Here is a 21,142-nt window from a genome sequence, read left to right as displayed (position 1 = left end):
GGGACTACTAAAATATGTAACCCTTCTTCTGCAGGTCATTAGTTCAACCCCAATTTAGATCACTCATAGCCAGAAATCATTCCCATCTAATAGTTATCTGGTTGCCAGTGTGGTTGCAGACTAGGATGTAGTAGACACACCATAAAAACTACCATCAGAACTACCAACTTTGCTAGTAGTCTTCCAATTCCACTGCTATCAATCTGGCACTTTAGGGGCTGATCCAATGAACATTTATATACATGTAACTTTACTCACAAGCAAAATTACCCACAGGCACAAGTGCTTGCAGGACTGGGCCTTAATTAGCAGTATGTTCATGTTTTTATTTTAAATAATAAACGTGACTAGGCAATTAAGGCTGCTTCTATTCTAAACCAGCTAATGACAACATGACCAAAAAGCAAAGGCCAAAGTCACTACCCTGTTAAAAAGCCCTTGTGGCTAAATAAATGTTAATGGTTAATGACATAATAAGAGCTGATGACAGGTTACTGTAGAACAACTGTTCTATATAATGGAACCATCAGAAAACTCACTTTATAACATATGACCATCCCTCTGTGGTGAGATGTATTAATTTGCGTCACTGCTGCCACTGATGAACTTTTAAGTGGTTAAAAATAAAAAAAGTCAATCTGCACACAATTTATTAGCCGTTAAACTGTTTTCTATGTATGACACACACTTAAAATTCTTAAGATTTAACATATGCCTTGTAAAATACATATTACATGGTTCTAAATTTATTATTATTATTATTGTGGTAATGCCTAGAGGCCACTAGTCAAGGATCAGGACCCCATTGTGCTAAGCAACGTACACAGATATAATGAAAAGATAGTTCCTGGCTCAAACAGTTTACAGTTTAAGTATAAAACAAGAGATTTGAGGTGGATCCAATAGATGGGGAGAACTCATGGGAACAGTGTGATGATAAGTATGATGAGTAGTTAAAATCTTGAGGTTTCCTAAAGCTAGAATTATGTTATAAGTACTTCAAAAATTTTACCTGACAAAGCAACTTTTCTATTAATATCTAACTTTTACTAACAATAAGATCAATCATTGTTTAGGACTGCATTGCTTCTATGAACTCTTGCATTTCTTTCTAGGTGTCTATAATAACATTATTAATAGGAAAAAAAACCCATACCTAACTTCTCAGTGGTAAAAATAATAACACTACAGTGTGAAACCTGCCTTAAGCAACCACTCAAGGATCTGACAAAATTTGTTCCTTTAAGGGAAGTGCTTTTTAATTAAGGATGGAACAGGATTTTACTCAAGAGCCTAGATTTTTAAAAATCAGTATTTAAAGTTAGGCTCCTAAGTCCACACAGGAATTAATTTTTTAAAATCTTGGCCAATACATTTGGGGATACTTTGAGGTAGTTTTCTAAGATGTGAGATTTCCTAACAAGGCCAGTCAAGCCATTCACAGCAAACATTTTAATAGATGAATTTAGCCTTTCTTCTGCTTGCAAAGAGGTATGAACATATTATTATTAATAAAAATCTGGCAACCAGTATTCCCTCCCCGTAAAAATATATACACTCTAAAGTACCATCATATCCACCATTGCAGAAGAAACAGGCTAAATGTAGATTACCCTTCCACATGCACGAAATCAAAGAGAGGTTTCATTTTAATATACAACACAGACCCAATGTACATTTTTGGAACAAGATTCCATACAATCCTAGATGGCCAAAGCTTGAAAGGTTCCTTTCGTACAGCTTTCGTTCTGACAATGGACTAATTATATAGGCACAAGATCAAAGAAACGAAAGGCTAAATGGAGCTGCTCGCCCTGCTTTACCTTATTGCCCCGGCAGATAAATGGCCATAGGAGCCACTAGCTGCAGAACTACCTCTGGAGTTATTAATATAAGCCACCAGGGAGTTAGGGGAGGTCCTGATCATTGTCTGAAGATCAATGCTGGCATCAGACAGCGGGGATATGGAGAGGGCTCGCTTTCTGCTTAATCTTGGAGTAACCCTTGGGCTTGAAAATCTTGACACTGTAGGAAAGAAAAAAAAAGTGTGCCTAGTTAGACAAAAGCAGGCGCTCCTTGTTTCAGTTTTTATAGGAAGAATAAATGAAAGCAGTTAACAGCACAGTACCTTGCTTTGTAACACTTATTTTAACATTGGGAGTGGGATTTGACCTGGGAACACACGGAAGAGTTGCGTCCATGTGCACACACACATACTCTCTCTCTCTCTGTGACTCACACACACTACAGACAAATTCTTTTTGTTGCCATTACAGTGATTCTTATGGAAGAGAAGAAGCAGGAGTCAGGTGCAATAATTATAATGGGGATTCTTGATTGAGGCTGCTGAACTTTGGTTTTGCCTGATTTTCCAGCTCTCAGGCTGCCTGATTCCACCACACAGGCTCTTCTTGAGACCCAGATTTAGCACAGAACGTAAGTATGTGATTAACTTTAAGCATGTGAGTAATCACATTGAGGTTGATGGGGTAGCTTGCTGAATCAGGGCCAATAAGCCCTGAGCAAGGATTATCACTTTCTCACTTGCACCACTTCTGCACTGACATAACTTCAGTGGCTTCACCAGTGCAAGGGAGAGAAGTGTCAGGCTACCAGTTTCTTAAAAAAATAGGGCCCAATCATGCACATGCTCTGTGTAAGGGGCTTCTAGGGTCTGACTCAAAGTCCACTTAAATCAATGGGAGTCTTTCCATTGACTTCCATGGACTTTGGATGAGGCCCTTGTTGCATTAGCAATGACTGCAGGATCTGCTGTCTAGTTTGTCTTGTGTTTTTACAGCACCTTACCCAGTGGGGACTTGGTCCATAACAGGGTTCCGAGGTGATATACAATACACAGTAGAAAGAAACAACATATCAATAATAGGAATACTTTTATTCATTTTGATTTTCTAAAAAGCGGATGAAATGCCGATTGCCAGAGTTTTCACTAAATGAAGAGTCTGCAGGGTGGGTAACAAGCTGTTCATTCACTAGAAGAGCCTGGATAAACACGAGGTTCCAAAGGGTCCATTTTTAATTAGTTTTACCTAAAAATAATTAACAGATGTATTTATTCCTCCAATCTTTACTCACAGATAGATACTATAAGGTTGCAGAAGAAACACTGCATTCTTCTTTCCAAACTGAGTGGTTTTCAATGCCTGCTTTAAGGTCCCAGCTGCACACAGCGATAACTATGGAACTACTTATTATTGGCACCTCCAAAATTTTATACGCCCCAAATTTTACATTAGAAGGGACTGCTTGGCTCACAGGGATGATAATGGGACATGATGCCCTGTGCATCTCATCCCTAGTAGAGCTGGCTGGAAAATGGGGAGAGGGGATAATCATGATTTCACCCCTCCATTTTTCAACAACATTTTGAAACTTCTGACCAGCTCTAATCACAAGTTCAGATCCAGATGAGGTGAGCATCAGTTAAAAAAACGTTCCCATATGATGATGGTTTGGGGACCTATGTTAAATGGGATGGAGGCCTGATTCTTAGCAGAGAGGCATCTTTCTTACCAAAAAACACCATCAAATTGGGCAACAGTTGGCACCCTCGTTAGCATTCTCAGAAGAGGGGCTCTATTGAATGAGAAAAGGAGGAGAGATGTAGAGAGCTTCTTGTGTTCACGTGAATACACTTGTAGATACCTGGGTGATGGACAAGGTTTAAGTACCAAGAGTGATAGAAGTACAGTATGGGGATGGAGGCTGTACTGCACTGATCCCTAGATCCTCTCCACGCTTAGGGGTGAATGTAGGGAAGCTGCTGACCTTGCTTTCAGTCCTTGGAGGACAAAAAAGAGCTTCGGTCTCTGGGGCTGTCAATCAACACCTTGTACCAGCACTAAATTAACTTAAAACAGAAAAAGCCCCTGAAGATTACTCTGAACACGGTGATTTTCAATGACTTAGCGGTAAGAGAACTGGACTGGAATAGCACCGCATCAGAGCAGAAGGAGAATCTTAGAAATTGGGTATGTGCATTTGTCTAGGGGAGGGAAGGAAATGAAATAAGCACTAGCACAGTGCTGAGCATCCAGTTAATGAAAGAGGTGAGACTCCAGGAGCCTAGAAAGTAAATTAAGAGTTTTAAGAAAACCTATTTGACAGCTCAAGTATAAAGTGCAGGCTCTTACCCTCAGAGGGGACCTGCCAGGGCCTGGACCCTATGAACAACTGTCAGTCAATCAGGCATGAAGTCATTTCCACCTTACCTGGTTTTGGTTGTGGGAGTCTGAAATAAATGGAGAGCTTATACTGGACTAATTTGGACTCTCTCAGCACTTAGGTGTGTTAGTGACTGGAACATGTGACTTCGAAGGGCAAATTCGGACTGACACCATCTGCAAATCAATGGGGCTGCACAGGTTGTAGTCAGGGCAGAATTTGGGTCTGAGCTTTGCAAAATATTAGAGGATCAGATCCAACTATTTGACTGAGGCCTATCTACACCTGGAACTGTGGGTCACGCCGAAAGTAGTGGGAGCAGCATATATACTGTGGTAGGTCACCTATTTTTCTAGGTTTTTGTATTTAGAAGATGCCACTGCCATGTAATCCAAAATGACTACCTGCTAGGCTCCTCCTAGCCTGCTAATAGGCCCATGTGACAAACCCAGTCTGCATTCAGCACCTGCATTTCAAGCCCCTTTCCTCAGTAGGTGAGAGTACAATGTTACAAATTCTTTCTTTTCCAGCAGCTGTCTCTGCTGAGCCCCTACCTCGCAGGGGTCTTGTGAGGATAAATACATTAAAGACTGTGAGGCACTCAGGAACTTATATGGCCCCCATTACCATAGTTGTAGTATCTAAGATAGCTAGGCAGATGGTAAGGGCTCTTGTTTTTCCATACCTGCCTCACCTGCTACGGCATCGATGGGGACCAATTACTATTTACGTAGTGCCAAATGTATGTTAGGCACTTTACAGACAAATACGAGGACAAGATCCCAGCCTTGCAGACAACACATAGGTGAGGGGTGGTGAGATGGGATGTAACAAAAAGCGAGGGACAGAGCAGCAATGTAACCAATGTGTCTTGCAGCTTTCATGATGTGTGTTAGATCTTAAAAGCTGGTCATTCATTAACCCTTCTTTGAGGGGTGTAGTAGGATTTCACTTCACTTTGATCTAGTGCCCCTAACTGTTTTGTATTGGTGTACTCCTATACACCACACCTCAGGATAAATGAATTTTATGCTCACAACAACCCTCTGTGAGAGGGAAGCTCTATGACTAGCCTCATTTTACAGATGGGGAACTGAAGCACAGATAGATTAAGTGACTTTCCCAAGGTCACACAGGAAGTCTACAGTAGAGGCAGGAATGGAACCCAGGGCTCTTAAGTCTCAAGCCAGAGTTCAATCCATTAGATCACCCTTACTACTAGCTCTCAGCTGTATAAGAAGCATTTGGATTGATTCTGACAACTCCTTTCTGCAGTTCCATTTCACAGCATCTCCCCAATCACAAGGTGGAAGTGTCACTTTATCGTGGCTAATGTTAATGCAACCAAGAGACTCAACAACCCAGTGTTGCCAACTTCTGTGATATTACTTCAAGTTTCACAATCTTTGGAATTTTGTTTAGAACTTTTGCTCCTGGAAATACATGATTAGGTGAGAATCATGGCTCTCCTTTTCGCTTTTACAAAAGTAAGTGTCTAGCCCTCATGGTTGTAAAGAAAAGCCTAATGTGACCCAAATGCAACCTAAAATCTCAAAAGCCAGAACTGCAAATGTTATTTAAAAAAAATCTCATGAGTGATAAGACTTTGGGGGAGCCTGACTCCTGATTTTTGAATGGCTGGGGTTGGCCACATGGAGGCTTATTCTTGCCAGACTTGGTGCCATCTAAGTGGCAAGCTGGGGATGAACAGGCAGTTTTAAGGATGCAAATGCATTATAGATGCAAACATTTACTGAAAAAGGCAAGTCTGCTAATAGCAATAAAAACACTGCAGGATTTGTGTTAACCCATATGAACAGTAAAGTCTACCATGGTGCTGCTGTTCCTGACCTGAAGTGAAGGTAAAAAATGAACTACACAAGCAGAGATTGGCTAGAAACAAAAAGTCAGAAGCAAAAATTGCCAAACTTTGGATACTGACCTCAAACATTGCAGATGGCCCTTAAAACTTGGGCCTGAACAGACATCCTGCATCCAAACAACTCCTAACTTTAGGAATGTTCCAATCTGGATTCAGATCCGAACCGTGAGGCTGCGGCCTATCTCTAACATAGAATAAACATTTAAATATCTTAAGTTAACATTCTGGGTTTGGAGATAGGCCCCAGCCTCAAGGTTCGGATATGGATCCAGACTGGAACATTCCTAAAGTTTGGGGTTGTTTAGATCCAAAGTTAGTTACACCCATGTAGAAACTGGAGGCAGCACAGTCAAATGGCTGGAGCATTGGACTGAGACTCCTACTCCCAGCTCTGCTACGTGACCTCCGGCACGTCAGTCAATGCCTCTGTTTCCTCCCACATCATTTGCCTTGTTTGTTTAGACTGTAAGTATTTTGGGGTAAGGGTTGTCTTGTTATGTGCTTGTACAGCACCTAGCACAATCAGGCTCTACTCTGAGCTGGGGCCTCTAGGTGCTACTATACTACATATTATATCTATCTAGATATAGATATTGTTTTCTGCATTTCCATTCCCACAGTCTTCTATTCCTGTAACAGAAGGAAGCAGGCCACATTTGACAGTCATATTTATCTCTGTTACTCCCACACCTCAAGGGAGATCTGTTTATTAATGTGCCACTTCCCTTGATAAATTACTAAATAGAAAGAAAAGCCTTGTACTCATTTCTCGCTGCTCCTTCCAGTGATTTATGTTCACAGAGCCGGTTCAGCCATCGGTCCCCATTAATCTGTAGAGGGAAGAAGTCCTGATGTCCAACAGAAGCTCTGGTTTTATTGGTGCAACCATTCAGTGCACCCTCCACTGCACGTAGGTAAATTCCTCTTCCCCCCCACCCCCGTGTAAAACTCTGCTGGAAGCTGTCAGATTCTGCAAGCTGGCCTGGGACTTTTCCAGCACAAATCAAGTAATATGCATTTTATTAGTGTCTGCTCTAATTTAGATCTTTCAGGCACTGTGGGATGTGTAAAGTGTTCTGATAGAGGATCTATGAGGCTGGGTGTATGTTTTACATTAGGGTCTCTCCGATATTAGGGGTTTTCACACATAAATTTGACCTCAAATCATGTTACACACGAATGATTCCGCTTCCAGTGCGGATAGCAACAAAAAGTACCCAAGAAGGAAGGTGACTAGGGAATATAAAGTTTGTTTTACTACATAGAAAATAAGCAGTAACAACCAGAGGAGCAGAATATATCTATGATAATTATTCAAAGCAGGTAATTAGCAGCACCATGGGCATTGTTAATAACCCTAACCTGCACCACTTTTCGCTCCAAGTGCAGGGCACATTTCTTTGACCTTGCCTTTGCTTATAGAAACACATAGCAACACGCCTGTTTAACTACAAAAACAACAACAAAACAACACACATGTGCTACCGAAACAAGCCACTTCACTCCACACACTTTTCCTTCTGGGGAGAGGATTAGAGAACAAAAAACACATGACAGATATTCATTCACATTGCACTACCGAAAGTCAGTCAGGTACTACGGGAATGAGTATGGGGTAAAAACCTATATAGTACAGAACATAATAATACTATTGGCCTGACATAATCCCTTATGGCGCCACACACTAATATTAGATGATAAACAGCAAGACAAATAACAATGAAGAGACACTTTGGTTAGGTTTGTCAGGGGGAGTTGAACTTGGGACTTCTAGATATAAAGCATGAGCCTTTACTCCCCTGGGCTAAAGGTCCAACATGTCCCCATGACACCTTTCAAAGGCAAATTTCAAGGACCTTTCCAGATATTAATTAAACCTCATGATACCCTGTGAGGCAGGTAAATATTAGACCCATTTTTCAAACACCTAGGCTTGTGTCTAACCACAATGACCCTTAAAATAAACTTCAAAAGTAAAGTCTCTCCCACCCCAGGCTCCCACTGCACACAGCCCCTCCTCCCTGAGGCTCCGTCTTTCTGCTCTCCCAGCATTCTCACTCCCAATTGCCAGGTTTATCTGTAGGAGTCTACTTGCTCCCAGCAGCCCCTGTCTTCCTGAGAACTCTTTCTTTCTGCAGGGCTTGCAGCCTGGCATCTTCCCGCTCCTCTTCATAGGGGCCAGATGATCCTTGCTTAGGTCTGTCTACTTAGTAACTAAGTGTTGGCTGACCACAGGCCTCTAGCCCTTAAGGGGAAAGCCACCCTGTTACAGGCAGTTTCCCTATTCTGAAATTGTCGAAAGGTCCCTTTCAATCTCTCAAAAACTCTCACGGGAAAGGGGAAAAACATTTCCCACTCAGCTGTACTAAAAAGTGACATTCCGAGGGCCAGACTGCCAGTCAATGGCAAAGTGAGACTATCCTTAGAGATGTGACACCCAGTTGCCTGCTCTAGTCAGTAGGTAACACTCTCACCCAACTAAGAACCTAGTATTCCTAGCAAGCGTGGTCTTGTTCCTTTAAGAAAAACCCCTGTCCCTCCTGTGTCAGTGGCAGCTGAACTCGAGCTCCTTCTACCACTTCTATTTCAGCTCACGCTAAAGCCCATTAAAGTCAATGGGGGTCTTTCCACTGACCTTGATGGATTCTGGATCAGGGACTAAATTTGGATTTAGCAGCCTATCGTTAGGCACACAGGTTGGAAAATTTTGGCCTTTATTTTTTCAATTAATTTCCCTCCCCCAAACTCATAATGCATTAAGTTTTTGAAAAAAAAATCCTCATGGCCTGATCCCGATTAGTGCTCAGAATTAAAGGTGCTGAACACCTCTCATGATCAGGCCCCAAGTGCGTGAGAATGATGAACTCAGTTTTTGTTAAAGTTAGAAAGACTTTATTACACCTACCTGAGAACTCTAGAGTTCTTCAACCTGAAATATATATATATTTCTGATAATGAAGAACAGAAAATGTTAAGCCAAAAGAATTCCCCCCATCCTTCAGCCCCAATTCAGAAGATTCAAAATGCGGGTTTAGAATGGAATGGGAATGGGGTTTAAACTAGAAGTTTAACTATGGACCCTTGATATGGAATTGTGGAGAACATCCCACATAAGATCAATAAAAACTTTACTTTCCTCCCTAAGGCATAAGAATGGCCATACTGGGTCAGACCAATGGTCCACTTAGCCCAGTATCCTGTCTTCTGACAGTGGCCAGTGCCAGATGCTTCAGAGGGAACGAACAGAACAGGCAATTATCAAACGATCCATCCCCTTCATCCAGTTCCAGTATCAGAAAGGGAGAGGTTTAGGAACACCCAGAGCATGGGGATGTGTCCATGACCATGTTGGCTAATAGCCGTCAATGGACCTTTCCTCCATGAACTAATCTAATTCTTTTTTGAACCTAGTTATACTTTTGGCCTTCACAACCTCCCCTTGCAATGAGTTCCACAGGTTCACTGTGCATTGTGTGAAGTACTTCTTTTTCTTTGTTGTAAACCTGCAGCCTATTAATTTAACAGGGTGACCCCTGGTTCTTGTGTGATGTGAAGGTGTAAATAACATTTCCTTATTTACTTTCTCCACATCATTAATGACTGTATAGACCTCGATCATATCTTCCCGTATCTCTTTTCTAATCTGAACAGTCCCAGTCTTTTTATTCTCTCCTCGTATGGAAGCTGTTCAATATCCCTAATAATTTTTGTTGTCCTTCTCTGTACTTTTCCCCCAATTCTAATGTATCTTTTTTGAGATGGGGCAACCAGAACTGCATGCAGTGTTCAAGATATGGGTGTTCCCTGGTTTTATACACTGGCATTATGATATTTTTTCATCTTATTATTTATCCCTTTTCTAATGGTTCCTAACATTCGCCACTGCACATTGAGTGGATGTTTTCAGAAACTTATCCACAATGACTCCAAGATCTCTTTCTTCAGTGGTAACAGCTAATTTAGACCCCATTATTTTGTATGTATAGTTGGGATTATGTTTTCCAATGTGCATTATTTTGCATTTATCAACATTGAATTTCATCTACCATTTTCTTGCCCAGTTACCCAGTTTTGCAAGATACCTTTGTAACTCTTCTCAGTTTGCCTTGGACTTAACTATCGTAATTTTGCATCGTCTGAAAACTTTGCCACCTCCCTGTTTACCCCTTTTTCCAGATCATTTATGAATATGTTGAATAGCCCTGGTCCCAGGATAGACCCTTCGGGATGCCATTATTTACCTCTCTTCACTGTGAAGACTATTTATTCCTACCCTTTGTTTCCTACCTTTTAACCAGTTACTGATCCATGAGAGGACTTCCTTCTCATCTCAAGATTACTTACTTTGCTTAAGAGCCTTTGGTGAGGGACCTTGTCAAAGGCTTTTTGAAAGTCCAAGTACACTATATCCACTGGATCATCCTTGTTCACGTTTCTTGACACCTCAAAGAATTCTAATAGATTGGTAAGGCATGATTTCACTTTACAAAAGCCATATTGACTCTTCCCCAACATATCATGTTCATCAATGAGTCTGATAATTCTATTCTTTACTATAGTTTCAACCAATTTTCCTGGTACTGAAGTTAGGCTTACTGGCCTGTAAGTCCCAGAATGGCTTCTGGAACCTTTTAAAAAAATCGGCATCACATTCGCAATCCTGCAGTCATCTGGTACAGAGTCTGATTTAAGTGATAGTTTACATACCACAGTTAATAGTTCTGCAATTTCCTATTTGAGTTCCTTCAGAACTCAGGTGAATTCCATCTGGTCCTGGTGACATATTAATGTTTAACTTTTCAATTTGTTCCAAAACCTCTTCTACTGACACCTCAATCTGAGGCAGTTCCTCAGATTTGTCACATAGAAAGAATAGCTCAGGTGTGAGAATCTCCCTCACATCCTCTGCAGGGAAGACCACATGCAAAAATTCTTGGCAGTGGCTTTGTCTCCCTTGAGTGCTCCATTAGCACCTCAGTCATCCAGTGACCCCACTGATAGCGTGGCAGGTTTCCTGCTTCTGATGTACTTAAAATATTTTTGCTGTTACTTTTTGTTTCTTTTGCTAGCTGTTCTTCAAATTCTTATTTGGCATGCCTAACTATACTTCTACACGTGACTTTCCAGAGTTCATGCTCTTCTGTTTTCCTTGGTAGACAGCCCCCAGGCTGTACCACACAGTGTACAAAAAAATCTATTTTAAGAATGTTTTAACAAGAACTCATTGGGTTTACTTTTCATATCCCCCTACACATATAGCCAGAAGGCCCAGTTATTATGAGCCCAACTCTAGAGATTAGAGAATAAATATAACTCACATATTTAAGCCTTTAAAAATGACCTGCAATACCTTTTTGGTACATACAAACTGCCTTTAAAATTACATGAAAATCAGATGTCTCAGGATCTTCAAGGGCTAAAACCAAGTGCTTTGTATCCCACTTGAAAGCTGTGACTCTCCCCTTTCCAAATGATATAAATATCCCATTTCTAGACTAGCAGCGTTCTAAGACTGGATCTTAACGTTCTCACTGGTGCAGGATTAAATCCTGGGCATTGGACCAATCTAACTCTGGAAGGAAATTCAAGCTTCATGAGTAAAGAAAGAAATATTTCTTTGGCAGTTTATTACATGGTGCTACAATTTATCACATATGTCAGTTTCCCTCTTTATCCACAATCTGGAATTTCTTTCCAAATGTAGACTGTCCCAAGAAAGAAATGTCAGAGACAAATTTTAGGTTCAGTCTCAGTTTAAGGTTCAATCTCGTAACTCTGACAATTTTATACACACACACTGTTTGGGGATATTATACGGATAGGACGGGAAGGAATTTTCATAAAGAAGGATTTAAGTCCTCTTTGCAGCATTGGAAATGGGAACAACACATCCCAGCTTAATGTAAACACACGGTGATCAGTTGTGAAGTCCGTTATGTATTAATGTGCCTGGGAATATCTAACTGTCTTCTTGAACTGACCCTAGAAATGAACTCCTCCAAGCACTGTGATTGACTGTCAGAGCGTGCAGGACATCCAGTATGTACCAGAACTTCAGACTGCATCTTTAAAGATAACTTTGTGCTGCAATCTAAGTGGTGGACAAAGAACTTGAAGAATCAATTTATCCAGAGGCAGCCACATAATGTACATGAAATACAGACATTTTACACTCCCTCCCTTCCAAATCACAGCCATAACTGGTGCTTCTTCTGTGTTTCTTCATCCAAAACCTAAAATAACATAGTCTTATTGAAGCCAACACTCTAATGGGCTGATCGGAAGGAAAAAAAAAAGGGAAAGAAAATTCTGTTCACAGGACACAGAAGTATCCCCCCAGGTTATCAAATTAAATCCAGAGGCAGTAACAACATCATAAAAAGGGGTTTGTGCTTGACATAAGACAATCCCCTTATCAATAAGCAGCAGCCAGCCACAAACAGTCTCAGGATAACCGGTTCCTTATTCCCTTCTTTCCTTCTGTTACAGCATCACACATCTTACTTTGACTGCAGCAAATTCTGGGCATTTGTTCAGGTACCAGGTGCTATCTTGGGACTCTTACTTTTTCATTCCCTGGGGCCCTATAAGGCTTAACAGTTCAAGGAATTCTAATGCTTCCCAGGTTTCAGAGTAACAGCCGTGTTAGTCTGTATTCGCAAAAAGAAAAGGAGTACTTGTGGCACCTTAGAGACCTCTAAGGTGCCACAAGTACTCCTTTTCTTAATGCTTCCCAAAGATCCTTGTTGAAAGGCCACATTCTTCTATTTCCAGTGCACAAGGTTAGAAGGCCTAACCTGCACATATAAATTGGATTCATTAGAAACCACAATTCAGGAGGATTCCAGATAAAGCACATACGGGATGCTGTTGGTCTCTCTCTGTTTTGCACAGTTTTTTCTGGGCAGGAGAAAAGGGTTGTCGGCTTTTCTTAGAGTCTCACAGTCAAATCACATTTTTATGGAAGGTGCAATTAAAAGCAATGACATTAAAGAAAAGCTCTGCATCCAGCCATGACTATTGCATTCTTTATTCAGCAGACCTGGGTTCTATTCTCAGCTCTGCCACTGGCCTTCTGGGTGACCAAAGGTTTGAAACTAGGGGAACCTGCACCAGTGAAAGTACGGGTTCACACAAGTGCAGGATGACTACACTTTTGCTGCACCTCAGTGCAGTGACATTGGGGTAGCAAAAAATGACAGTGTAGACAAGCCCTTAGTTATCTAGGAATCACCCCAGAGATTTAACTAAAGCAACTGGAAAGCCCCAGACAAGAGTGCATGAAAGAACTATCACAGGCAGCTGTCTCACTTCCAAATGAGCCTTCCAATGTTCAGATGGGGGTGTTAAAATGGGTTCCCCTCACCAGCAGAGTACCTGCTCTGTGAGCTGCAGTATCCAGGGCAGGAGAGGTTTTCCGTTTGAAATGTACATTTCCAAACTTTTTTTTTTTTTCAGTTTTACACAGCGGCTTTGTGTTATTGTAGTCTACTGTGCCATGCGGTGTTTAACAGCTGTTATGCTCCACCCTAGAGTTGGCTGCACTTCAGGGGAGGGTGAAGCGATTCTTGTAAAGTTTTTAAGGCAACATAGAGATCTTTTGGAAGGAAAGGCGCTCTGTGAATGTAACATTTATTCCAACAACATGTCTGTATTTAATGTGTGCTATTGATATTCCCGCATCAGAAGAGCATCCTGTTTTATTACTAAACTATCCACCTAGGTACTTATATGGTCACTTATTTAAATAAATGATTGGAATAATCTGTTAAACAAAAAAGGAATGGTGGGTTCAGTTTCTTAAATCATGGTTTCAGAACAAACCACTTCACTCCAGGTTTCGGTGACTCGCAGTTCCCTCATCATGTGTAACTCTGAACCCAAGCCTCTGTTATCAGACAGGCTACTGAACTGAAGACAGCGCTTCAAACCAGCCAGCAGAACATGAACTATGTGATATAGCCATTGCCAAGCCCTTTTTATAGGGCTTAGGTCCCAATTTAGTAAAGCATTAAGCATGTGGTTAAGTCCATCCCTGTTTAGCAAAGGCTTAATTTTAGGCATGTTTTTAAGTCCCATTGACTTCAGGCAAGTTCTGAAGTCCTTTGTTGAATCAGGGCCATAGTTTATAACCAGACCCAATCTCACTACTAGTGCCTTTGCTGGGGGGGAGTGAGAAAAGATAAATCAGACTGCCTGAACATGATCAGAGAATAAATCCCAGACTAACGGATAAAACTCCACATGTGGACCACAGATTTTTTGGGGGGCCCGCTGCTTTTAACATGCTCTTCTTTAAAATGGCCTTGTGGAATTTCACTTCAAGTCTTCATTTATTTCCACTATTGCTTCATAGCTTAGTTTCCATTAATGGAATCCAAAAGTTTACAGATGGGCTTTCCAGTCATTGATCAAGAAAGCTTTTTTAAAGGATCAAAATAATGCTGATCCCAGTCTTTAGAGCTTGGCAAAACTCAACCCTCCCGTGTGATACCGATATAAACGTGGCTGCATGTAATTAGGGACCTTGTTACATGATTTACTCCAGAGCTACGCTAGGAGAAGCCAGGTAGTAAGAGACCCTTCTGCAGAACAGAAAATCCCATATGACTTTCAGATAAAAGACTGACACTAAGTATCCTACAGGATGAGAACCATGGTGCATTGAGTGTCAGTAGTCCGTGTTAGTATTACAAAAGCCATATTTGTTTATCTAACCAGCTCTTTATCTGGCACTTCAGTGAGCTGCTGCAAGTCACTGAAACAAAACACAGTTCAAGAAATGCACCAAGGAGGAGGCAGGGAGGGCCAGAGAATAAATGCAGATCTTGAAGACTAAGGAGATCTGCAGAGGAAAACTCAGAGGTGCCCCTTTGCACCAACAGAGGTTAACCTTTAACAGGCAAGATCATTAGGAAATTATTACTGACCACCTGTTTTGCTTTCTAACAAAACACCCTGTCAAAGGTTTGGGCCTGAGAGCTGTGGTTGTGGGGAAGGGCAGAACTGTACCAGAGAGAAAAGATCAGGATTTTAGTTATAGGGTAAATCTACACTGTAATCATGGAGTGTGATTTCAGCTCGCGTAGTCATACCTGAGCTAGCTTTAATCTAGCTAGCTTGGCTACTGGAGAGTGAAGCCATGGCAGCCTGGGCTTCAGCATAGGCTGTACAAGCCCACCCAAAACTGTGGGTAAATACTTGGGTGGCTGGCCCACCTGATGCTTGTGATGCTGCAGCTTCACTGCTATTGGTCCCCAAGCTAGCCAGATTAAAGCCTACATGATGATGCCTGATGATTGCAGTGTAGACATACCCTTAGAATCCTGATCCTTGGTGAATCTAATTGTTGATGGCAGAAATCAGCTGCAAAGTGTTTATTTAGAAATTGTTTTTATTTAGAAATTTAGATGAGCTCTCATCACTGCAGCCTCAGTGCAAAAAGAAGTCAGTTATAAAGCAATGAAACATCAAAGTCTTTAAGTCTGAAAGATCAAAAGTAGAATCTCTAAAGCAGTAATGGACTGAGACAGACCTCAGTTTCAATGCCTGAACTAATCCATGAGCCAATCAGAAGCATGGGATCAGAGAGTCATGCTGGGTTCTCTCCTTGTGCATCAGCACCTCTAACAAACATTCCGCAGGCCACATCATGCCCTCAGTGCTGCTTGTGCAGCCCCCCATTGTCTTTCATGGAGTGAGACACCATGAGGAGAAAAAATCTTACGCCTTTAAAAATCAGTGTAATCTAATCTGAAACTACAGCATGAATCATAATTGTAAGGTTATAACATGGACGGATTCGCTATATGGCAGAGCTGTGGGTGCTCACGCTACATTTTCATACCTTAACATGATTTTATTTCTTTTCAGTATACCCTTAACTCTGAATTTTCTGGGTTCAGAACGTCTGATTTGGGGACAGTTACAACACCCCTGTAATGATTTTTACTATATACTTTCAACCTTAATTCCATTTTAACATTTTGTCTGAGACTTTAGATTACCATAGGCCCTATAGGCTCCAACCAAGATTAAAGTCCCCTTGCGCTCGGCGCTGTGTAACACATAATGAGAGGCAGCCTGTGCAAACAAAAAAGTCTAAACAAAAAAGACAGACAAGGTGGGAAAGGAAACAGAGGCACAAAGAGGTGAAGTGGCTTGTCTGACATCACACTGCAGGTCACTGGCAGGGACTAGAGCCCAGGCCAGTGCACCATACACCATGCTGACTCCCATGTATTTAGCAGCCAAGGTGCCTCTCCAAATGGTCATGATTGTTTTTTGTATATGGATAAACTTTTTAAACTCAGCTTTTTAAACCAGTAATTACAGTGCAGCCCTAATGTTCTTTAGAAACACAGAGAAACCACACACAATAACATCTGCTTTCATCCACGTGGAGAACAATTCTCTAGGCTTGAGTAAACTTCCCCCAGAGGAACCCTCTGTGAGCTGCCCCCAAGCAAGGGGGAGGCACATTCCCTACTCACCATCTATAGGGCTGAGGTAATCATGAAGATGCGCCGCGCTAGCTGCTCCCCCACTCTGCATCAGGAGGTCCCCGTAAGGATTCGGATGGCTGGCCATGAGCGTCATCTGGTGATAGTAGTCGGCAGGGTTGGCTCCTGGAGGGGGAGGGGGCAAACCAAAGAGGCCTCTCTCTTTTAGATGCTCATGAGCCACTGTAGAGGCAGAGAGTGAGGAGACAAACATGGGGAAAATGTTCTCACAGTAAGTAAAACTCCAGTGCTGACATTACAGTCTGCCCCACAGTCCCCAAGCCCCCTTGTTACAACTCAGTTTGGTGCTCTAATGACGTGCGTTTGGGCGTGTTTCTGTGGACAAAAGAGGCCTCTGCATTCTTCCATTTCCGCACATTTATAAACAATGTCTCATTCCCCCTTCTAATAATCCTTCCACATGAAAACAGAATTCACTGCGGGGAGGGGTCTGGAAGGCCCGACCAGCCCACAGCAAAAACGCTGTCAGCATCAACTTTGGTGCCTATTAGCAAAGAAAAAGACAAGTAGAGTCCAGTTAACAACCGCAGCTCAAGGAAATTAAAGCTGAGATCTAATGCGGAGAGCTAGGTTTAGCGTCTGGCAGTGTAAAACCATTTTGGCTGCCAAAGCCAATTACACTCACTTTCTTCCCACTGTAATTTTTCAAACCTGCCTCCCCACTAGCTTGCCATTAACTTATTTACCATGGCCTAAAAAAACCCCACGATGCCCCTTTTAAAATGCCAAATAATGAAACGCACTTTGCAAGGCGGTGGAAAAAAAAAATACATGAGCAATAAAACCTCTCTGCTGTATGCTGAGAGCAGAGGTTTGGAATCTTAACACTTGCTTGGGTGAGCAAAACCTAATTAACAGGAACAGAAAAGCCACATTGTAAGGTGTGCATGTACCTGTATCTAGCCAAGCTATTGACGTGCCCCTCAGTTATCGCAGCATCTAAACACGTCAGTCTTTCGATAGATATCTCCTCACCACACTGATGTGAGGTAGGAAAGCGCTGTTCTTCTAATTTTACATTTGGGTAGTGTGACCAGATGTCCCGATTTTATAGGGGAAGTCCTGATATTCAGGGCTTTGTCTTATATAGGTGCCTATTACCCCTCACCCCCTGCCCCAGTTTTTCAGCCTTGCTTTCTGGTCACTCTACATATGGGAAACTCAGGCACAGAAAGACTAAGTGACTTCCCCAAGGTCACAGAAAGTCTGCATTGGAGCAGGAAACTGAACCCAGAAGTCATGAGTCCCCGGCTAGCACCCTAAACACTGGACCATCCTTCCTCTCTATGTAGATACATACAAGGTCCAATTTTGACTTCACAAACACACTTTTTATATTGATTTCTTATGGAGATACTTCTGATTTACTCATCTGCAACTAAATGAGACCTCAGACTGTACTGAATTTTATATATATATATTGTGGCCATATTCTCTTCTGCCATAAATTGATGCAGCTCCAGCATTACATAAGTAGAGAATTGGGCTCTCTATCTATTTATGCTTTCAAAAGGGTACACCTGTATTTCAATGTTTTCTGAAATTACTGAAATTTACTGAAGAGCCTCCCATTTTTCATTTCTCCCTGCCTCCTACCTCAAATATACAGCGTTTAACATTATCAAACACTCCGTAAGCCTGTGCGATGCCTCAGCTCGCTGAGATGGGGAAGGTAAGAACTATACTGAATACAGCCTGATGCTTGGAAGTGTCTGGGTTATTTACAGTCAGTGCCGCATCTATGCACCATGCACAGGTTTTCACAGTCCCTTTACACGGGCAAGAACTATTCCACAGGGATTACCCGGGGAAGAGGGAGGAGAGCAGAAATAACGAGGAACGAGGGGTCAGGTGGCCTCTCCCCCTTACACTAGGGCACCCATCACGTGAGAAAGGCTAGCGCCATGTGGAACCGCTGTAGTGTACAGGAACTGTGTAATAGCCCTTTAAGTAGTTTTTTGGTCCCTTAGTGAGCCCTGCCTGCTGTCTTCTATTGCAGACGCCACAAGAACCGACTTGTGGTGTCTGCAATCGAAGCAGCAGCATATATCCGTAGCGAGGCCTTGTGTGTTTGTATATAGTTAGTAAACGTGGTTATTTGGAATCCAACTGTGTCCAAGATGTTTCCTTATATCATTAGTGTTGTGTAAAGAGCAAAGACACAACAAACACTTTGCACAGCTGCAGCCCTGTCACAGGGCTGCCGGGGTCCCTCTGGGGACCCACTGCCAGTGAAGCTCATAAGACCAGAGACTGGAGTAAAATGGTACATAATTTTAAGCAAAATATTTATAACAGAATCCAACAGTAACAGCTCTTCTCATGCTCTGGTTTGTCAATGCAATGATGCAAAACAAATGTGTAGTTACAGACCAGGGGAAAAACAACAGCTCCCCACTTCAGAGAGCAGCTGTAGATTCTTTGCAGCTGTAGATCCTTCGGGTATAGGGAATGTAGTGCGGGTGAAAAGTGCCAGAGCTACAAAATAGCTACAGCACGAGTAGCAGTAGAGCAAACTCCTCCAGCACCGTGTTGGCTACATGCTTCAACCTTGACCCCCAGAGACCACTTCTCGGCGTAAGAGTTGCCATGCGCATTCATTTTCTGCCCTCTCTGTGGAGACTGCCAATATGGGTGCCAGCCTACGCCAACTGCTGAGAGGAGGCATAGTTCAACAACAGTCAATCTAAGAACTGCACAACTCATTTCATGTCAGCCACTTGACAGCCTGTAGTTCAGCTATGGCTTTAAACCCTCACGCTCAGTGTCAGGACAGCAATGCGCTTACCATCAGCAGGGCTGAGGCCTCTGGCGGCAGAGATCATGGAGAGAGTGGGACTGCTGTGCACGGTGCGGAGGTAATGTTCCATATGGGGGTTCATGTACGGGTGAGGGGGGTTGAAAGGTGATTCACCAGGTCCTGCTGGGTGAGGAGAAAGGCGAATAAGGGAGATGTCGGAGATAACGGGGCTGCCACTGAGGGTAGGAGGCCTGTGAAGGAAACAGAAAAACATACAGTAAATTGGTCTTCAATTTCTTTAGCACCTCTTTGTGCATTTTTTCTTTAAGCTTGAGCATATGGCTGGAGAGCAAGGACTCCTGGGTTCTAGTCCCAGCTCTGACTCACTGTGTGAACCTAGGTAAGTCATTTCAATTTTTTTGCACCTCAGTTTGCCCTTCTATAAAATAGATATAAACTGTGCATATATGTACCACTGCCACCTGTTGGAGAGAATTATAATTGCTCTATTCTATATCTTATGCTGCTAATAGTGGTTGAAGAATCTCCTCTATCTCAACTGGTTTTGGAGCAAAAGACTCAGAGATAAATTATTGTGAAATCCTCTGTGGCCACAGAATACAGTACAGTGACATATGTGATGCCTTAGTTGGCCACAAGTTTCTACAATACTGACCTCACATTGATATTGTGAAGGCTGTTTAAAGAATTTTTGCCACATACACTGAGATCTTTGGAGAACAGGTGCTATGCAAGTGCAAGGTGCTAGAATTATTCTTTACAAGTTCCTCTATGAACTTTACAGAGAAAAGATAAAGTGCCCATCGCCACTTCCCTGCGGGAAGGGGGAGGGGAAAGGAACCTCCTTTGTTCTCTTCTAAACCTGCTCATAGTGAGACCATGGACTTGTCAAAACTAGAGAGAAAGAGACAGAGATTTTGTCAGCTGGAGCTCAGGAGAGGTATGTGCTTGCCAGCAAGTCAGGCAGAATTTCTGTGCTCAAAGCCTGGAAAAAACTGCTAAAGCCAATAGAAGTAGTGAATCTAAGTTTCAGGAAGCCGAGCTAGACAAGAAAGGGATGTAAAAGCTACAGACACTCGCCACATTTATGGTCATGAAGGTGAGCCACAGGATGAGCTTCATTTCTTGGTCTGTTCTGAGCAGGCCTTGAATCCCTATTTGCTCTTTGACAGTTTTTTCATCTGCCCATCTTACTAGGAGACTGCCTCAGATAGGAAACTGCACCTCCCAGGGGCTAGCAGCTGCTGCCTTTGCAATGTCTAGAAGTGAAGGAAGTTTGGGAGGGAGGACAGCCAAGTAATTAAAGCAGGGAAGCCAGAATTCCTACATTCTATCCCACACCCTGTCACTGAATTGAGTGACCTGGGGCAAGTCACTTAGCCGCCCTCTGACTAAATAACCCACCTGCAGAAGTCAATCAAAACTTTTTCAAACCACATTGGAAGGTTTGTTTTAAGATTTTGAGGGCAAATGTTCTGATCAGATTTTATCGTGTGTGTTCTTCTTGTTCTAGCCTCCTTAGCGCTAAATCCCTCAGTCCCTGCTTAGGCAAAGTCTCCGTTAAAGTGAGAATTTGACCTGAGAAAGGATTCACTAAATGCTGCAGGTTTAGGTATCTGGACATTTCTACATAAGAAAAAAAAATCAGACCCGTATTTCAACCCTGGAGCAGCTCCACCAGCAGTAGCAAAGGTGAAAGATGTAGTGTAGTGAGGTCTCAGGTGTTTACTCCATCATATCTTCCAATCCTTATTAAATAACCGAGTGACAATAATGCATGCTCAATCTACC

General features: G+C 42.3%; 1 protein-coding gene and 1 long non-coding RNA gene across 4 annotated transcripts in view; one reads left to right on the top strand and one right to left on the bottom strand.

Moving 5' to 3' along the window:
• The window catches only part of GLI2 (GLI family zinc finger 2), a 253,069-nt gene that overhangs the window by 31,630 nt on the left and 200,297 nt on the right, over nucleotides 1-21,142 (bottom strand). For both annotated transcript variants that reach the window (XM_084642885.1, XM_084642886.1), the window contains 3 exons: nucleotides 19,379-19,581; nucleotides 16,561-16,752; nucleotides 1,824-2,025 (listed from right to left, as the gene is read on the bottom strand). In XM_084642885.1, the coding sequence (XP_084499011.1) occupies nucleotides 1,824-2,025; nucleotides 16,561-16,752; nucleotides 19,379-19,581 (597 nt within the window). The remainder of the gene's footprint in view (nucleotides 1-1,823; nucleotides 2,026-16,560; nucleotides 16,753-19,378; nucleotides 19,582-21,142) is intronic.
• On the top strand, nucleotides 5,472-12,705 carry LOC311528185. 2 transcript variants are annotated; one of them, XR_014713537.1, is made up of 3 exons: nucleotides 5,472-5,636; nucleotides 6,853-6,977; nucleotides 12,054-12,705. It is a non-coding gene; the product is annotated as an uncharacterized lncRNA (long non-coding RNA). The 2 variants fall into 2 exon arrangements; XR_014713538.1 differs by having other exon boundaries at nucleotides 6,853-6,981.

This window comes from Lepidochelys olivacea, assembly GCF_965140295.1.
Source record: "Lepidochelys olivacea isolate rLepOli2 genome assembly, chromosome: 11".
Lineage (NCBI taxonomy): Eukaryota > Metazoa > Chordata > Testudines > Cheloniidae > Lepidochelys > Lepidochelys olivacea.
Note: the sequence above shows the minus strand (reverse complement) of the source record. Positions and strands in the feature narration are given on the sequence as shown.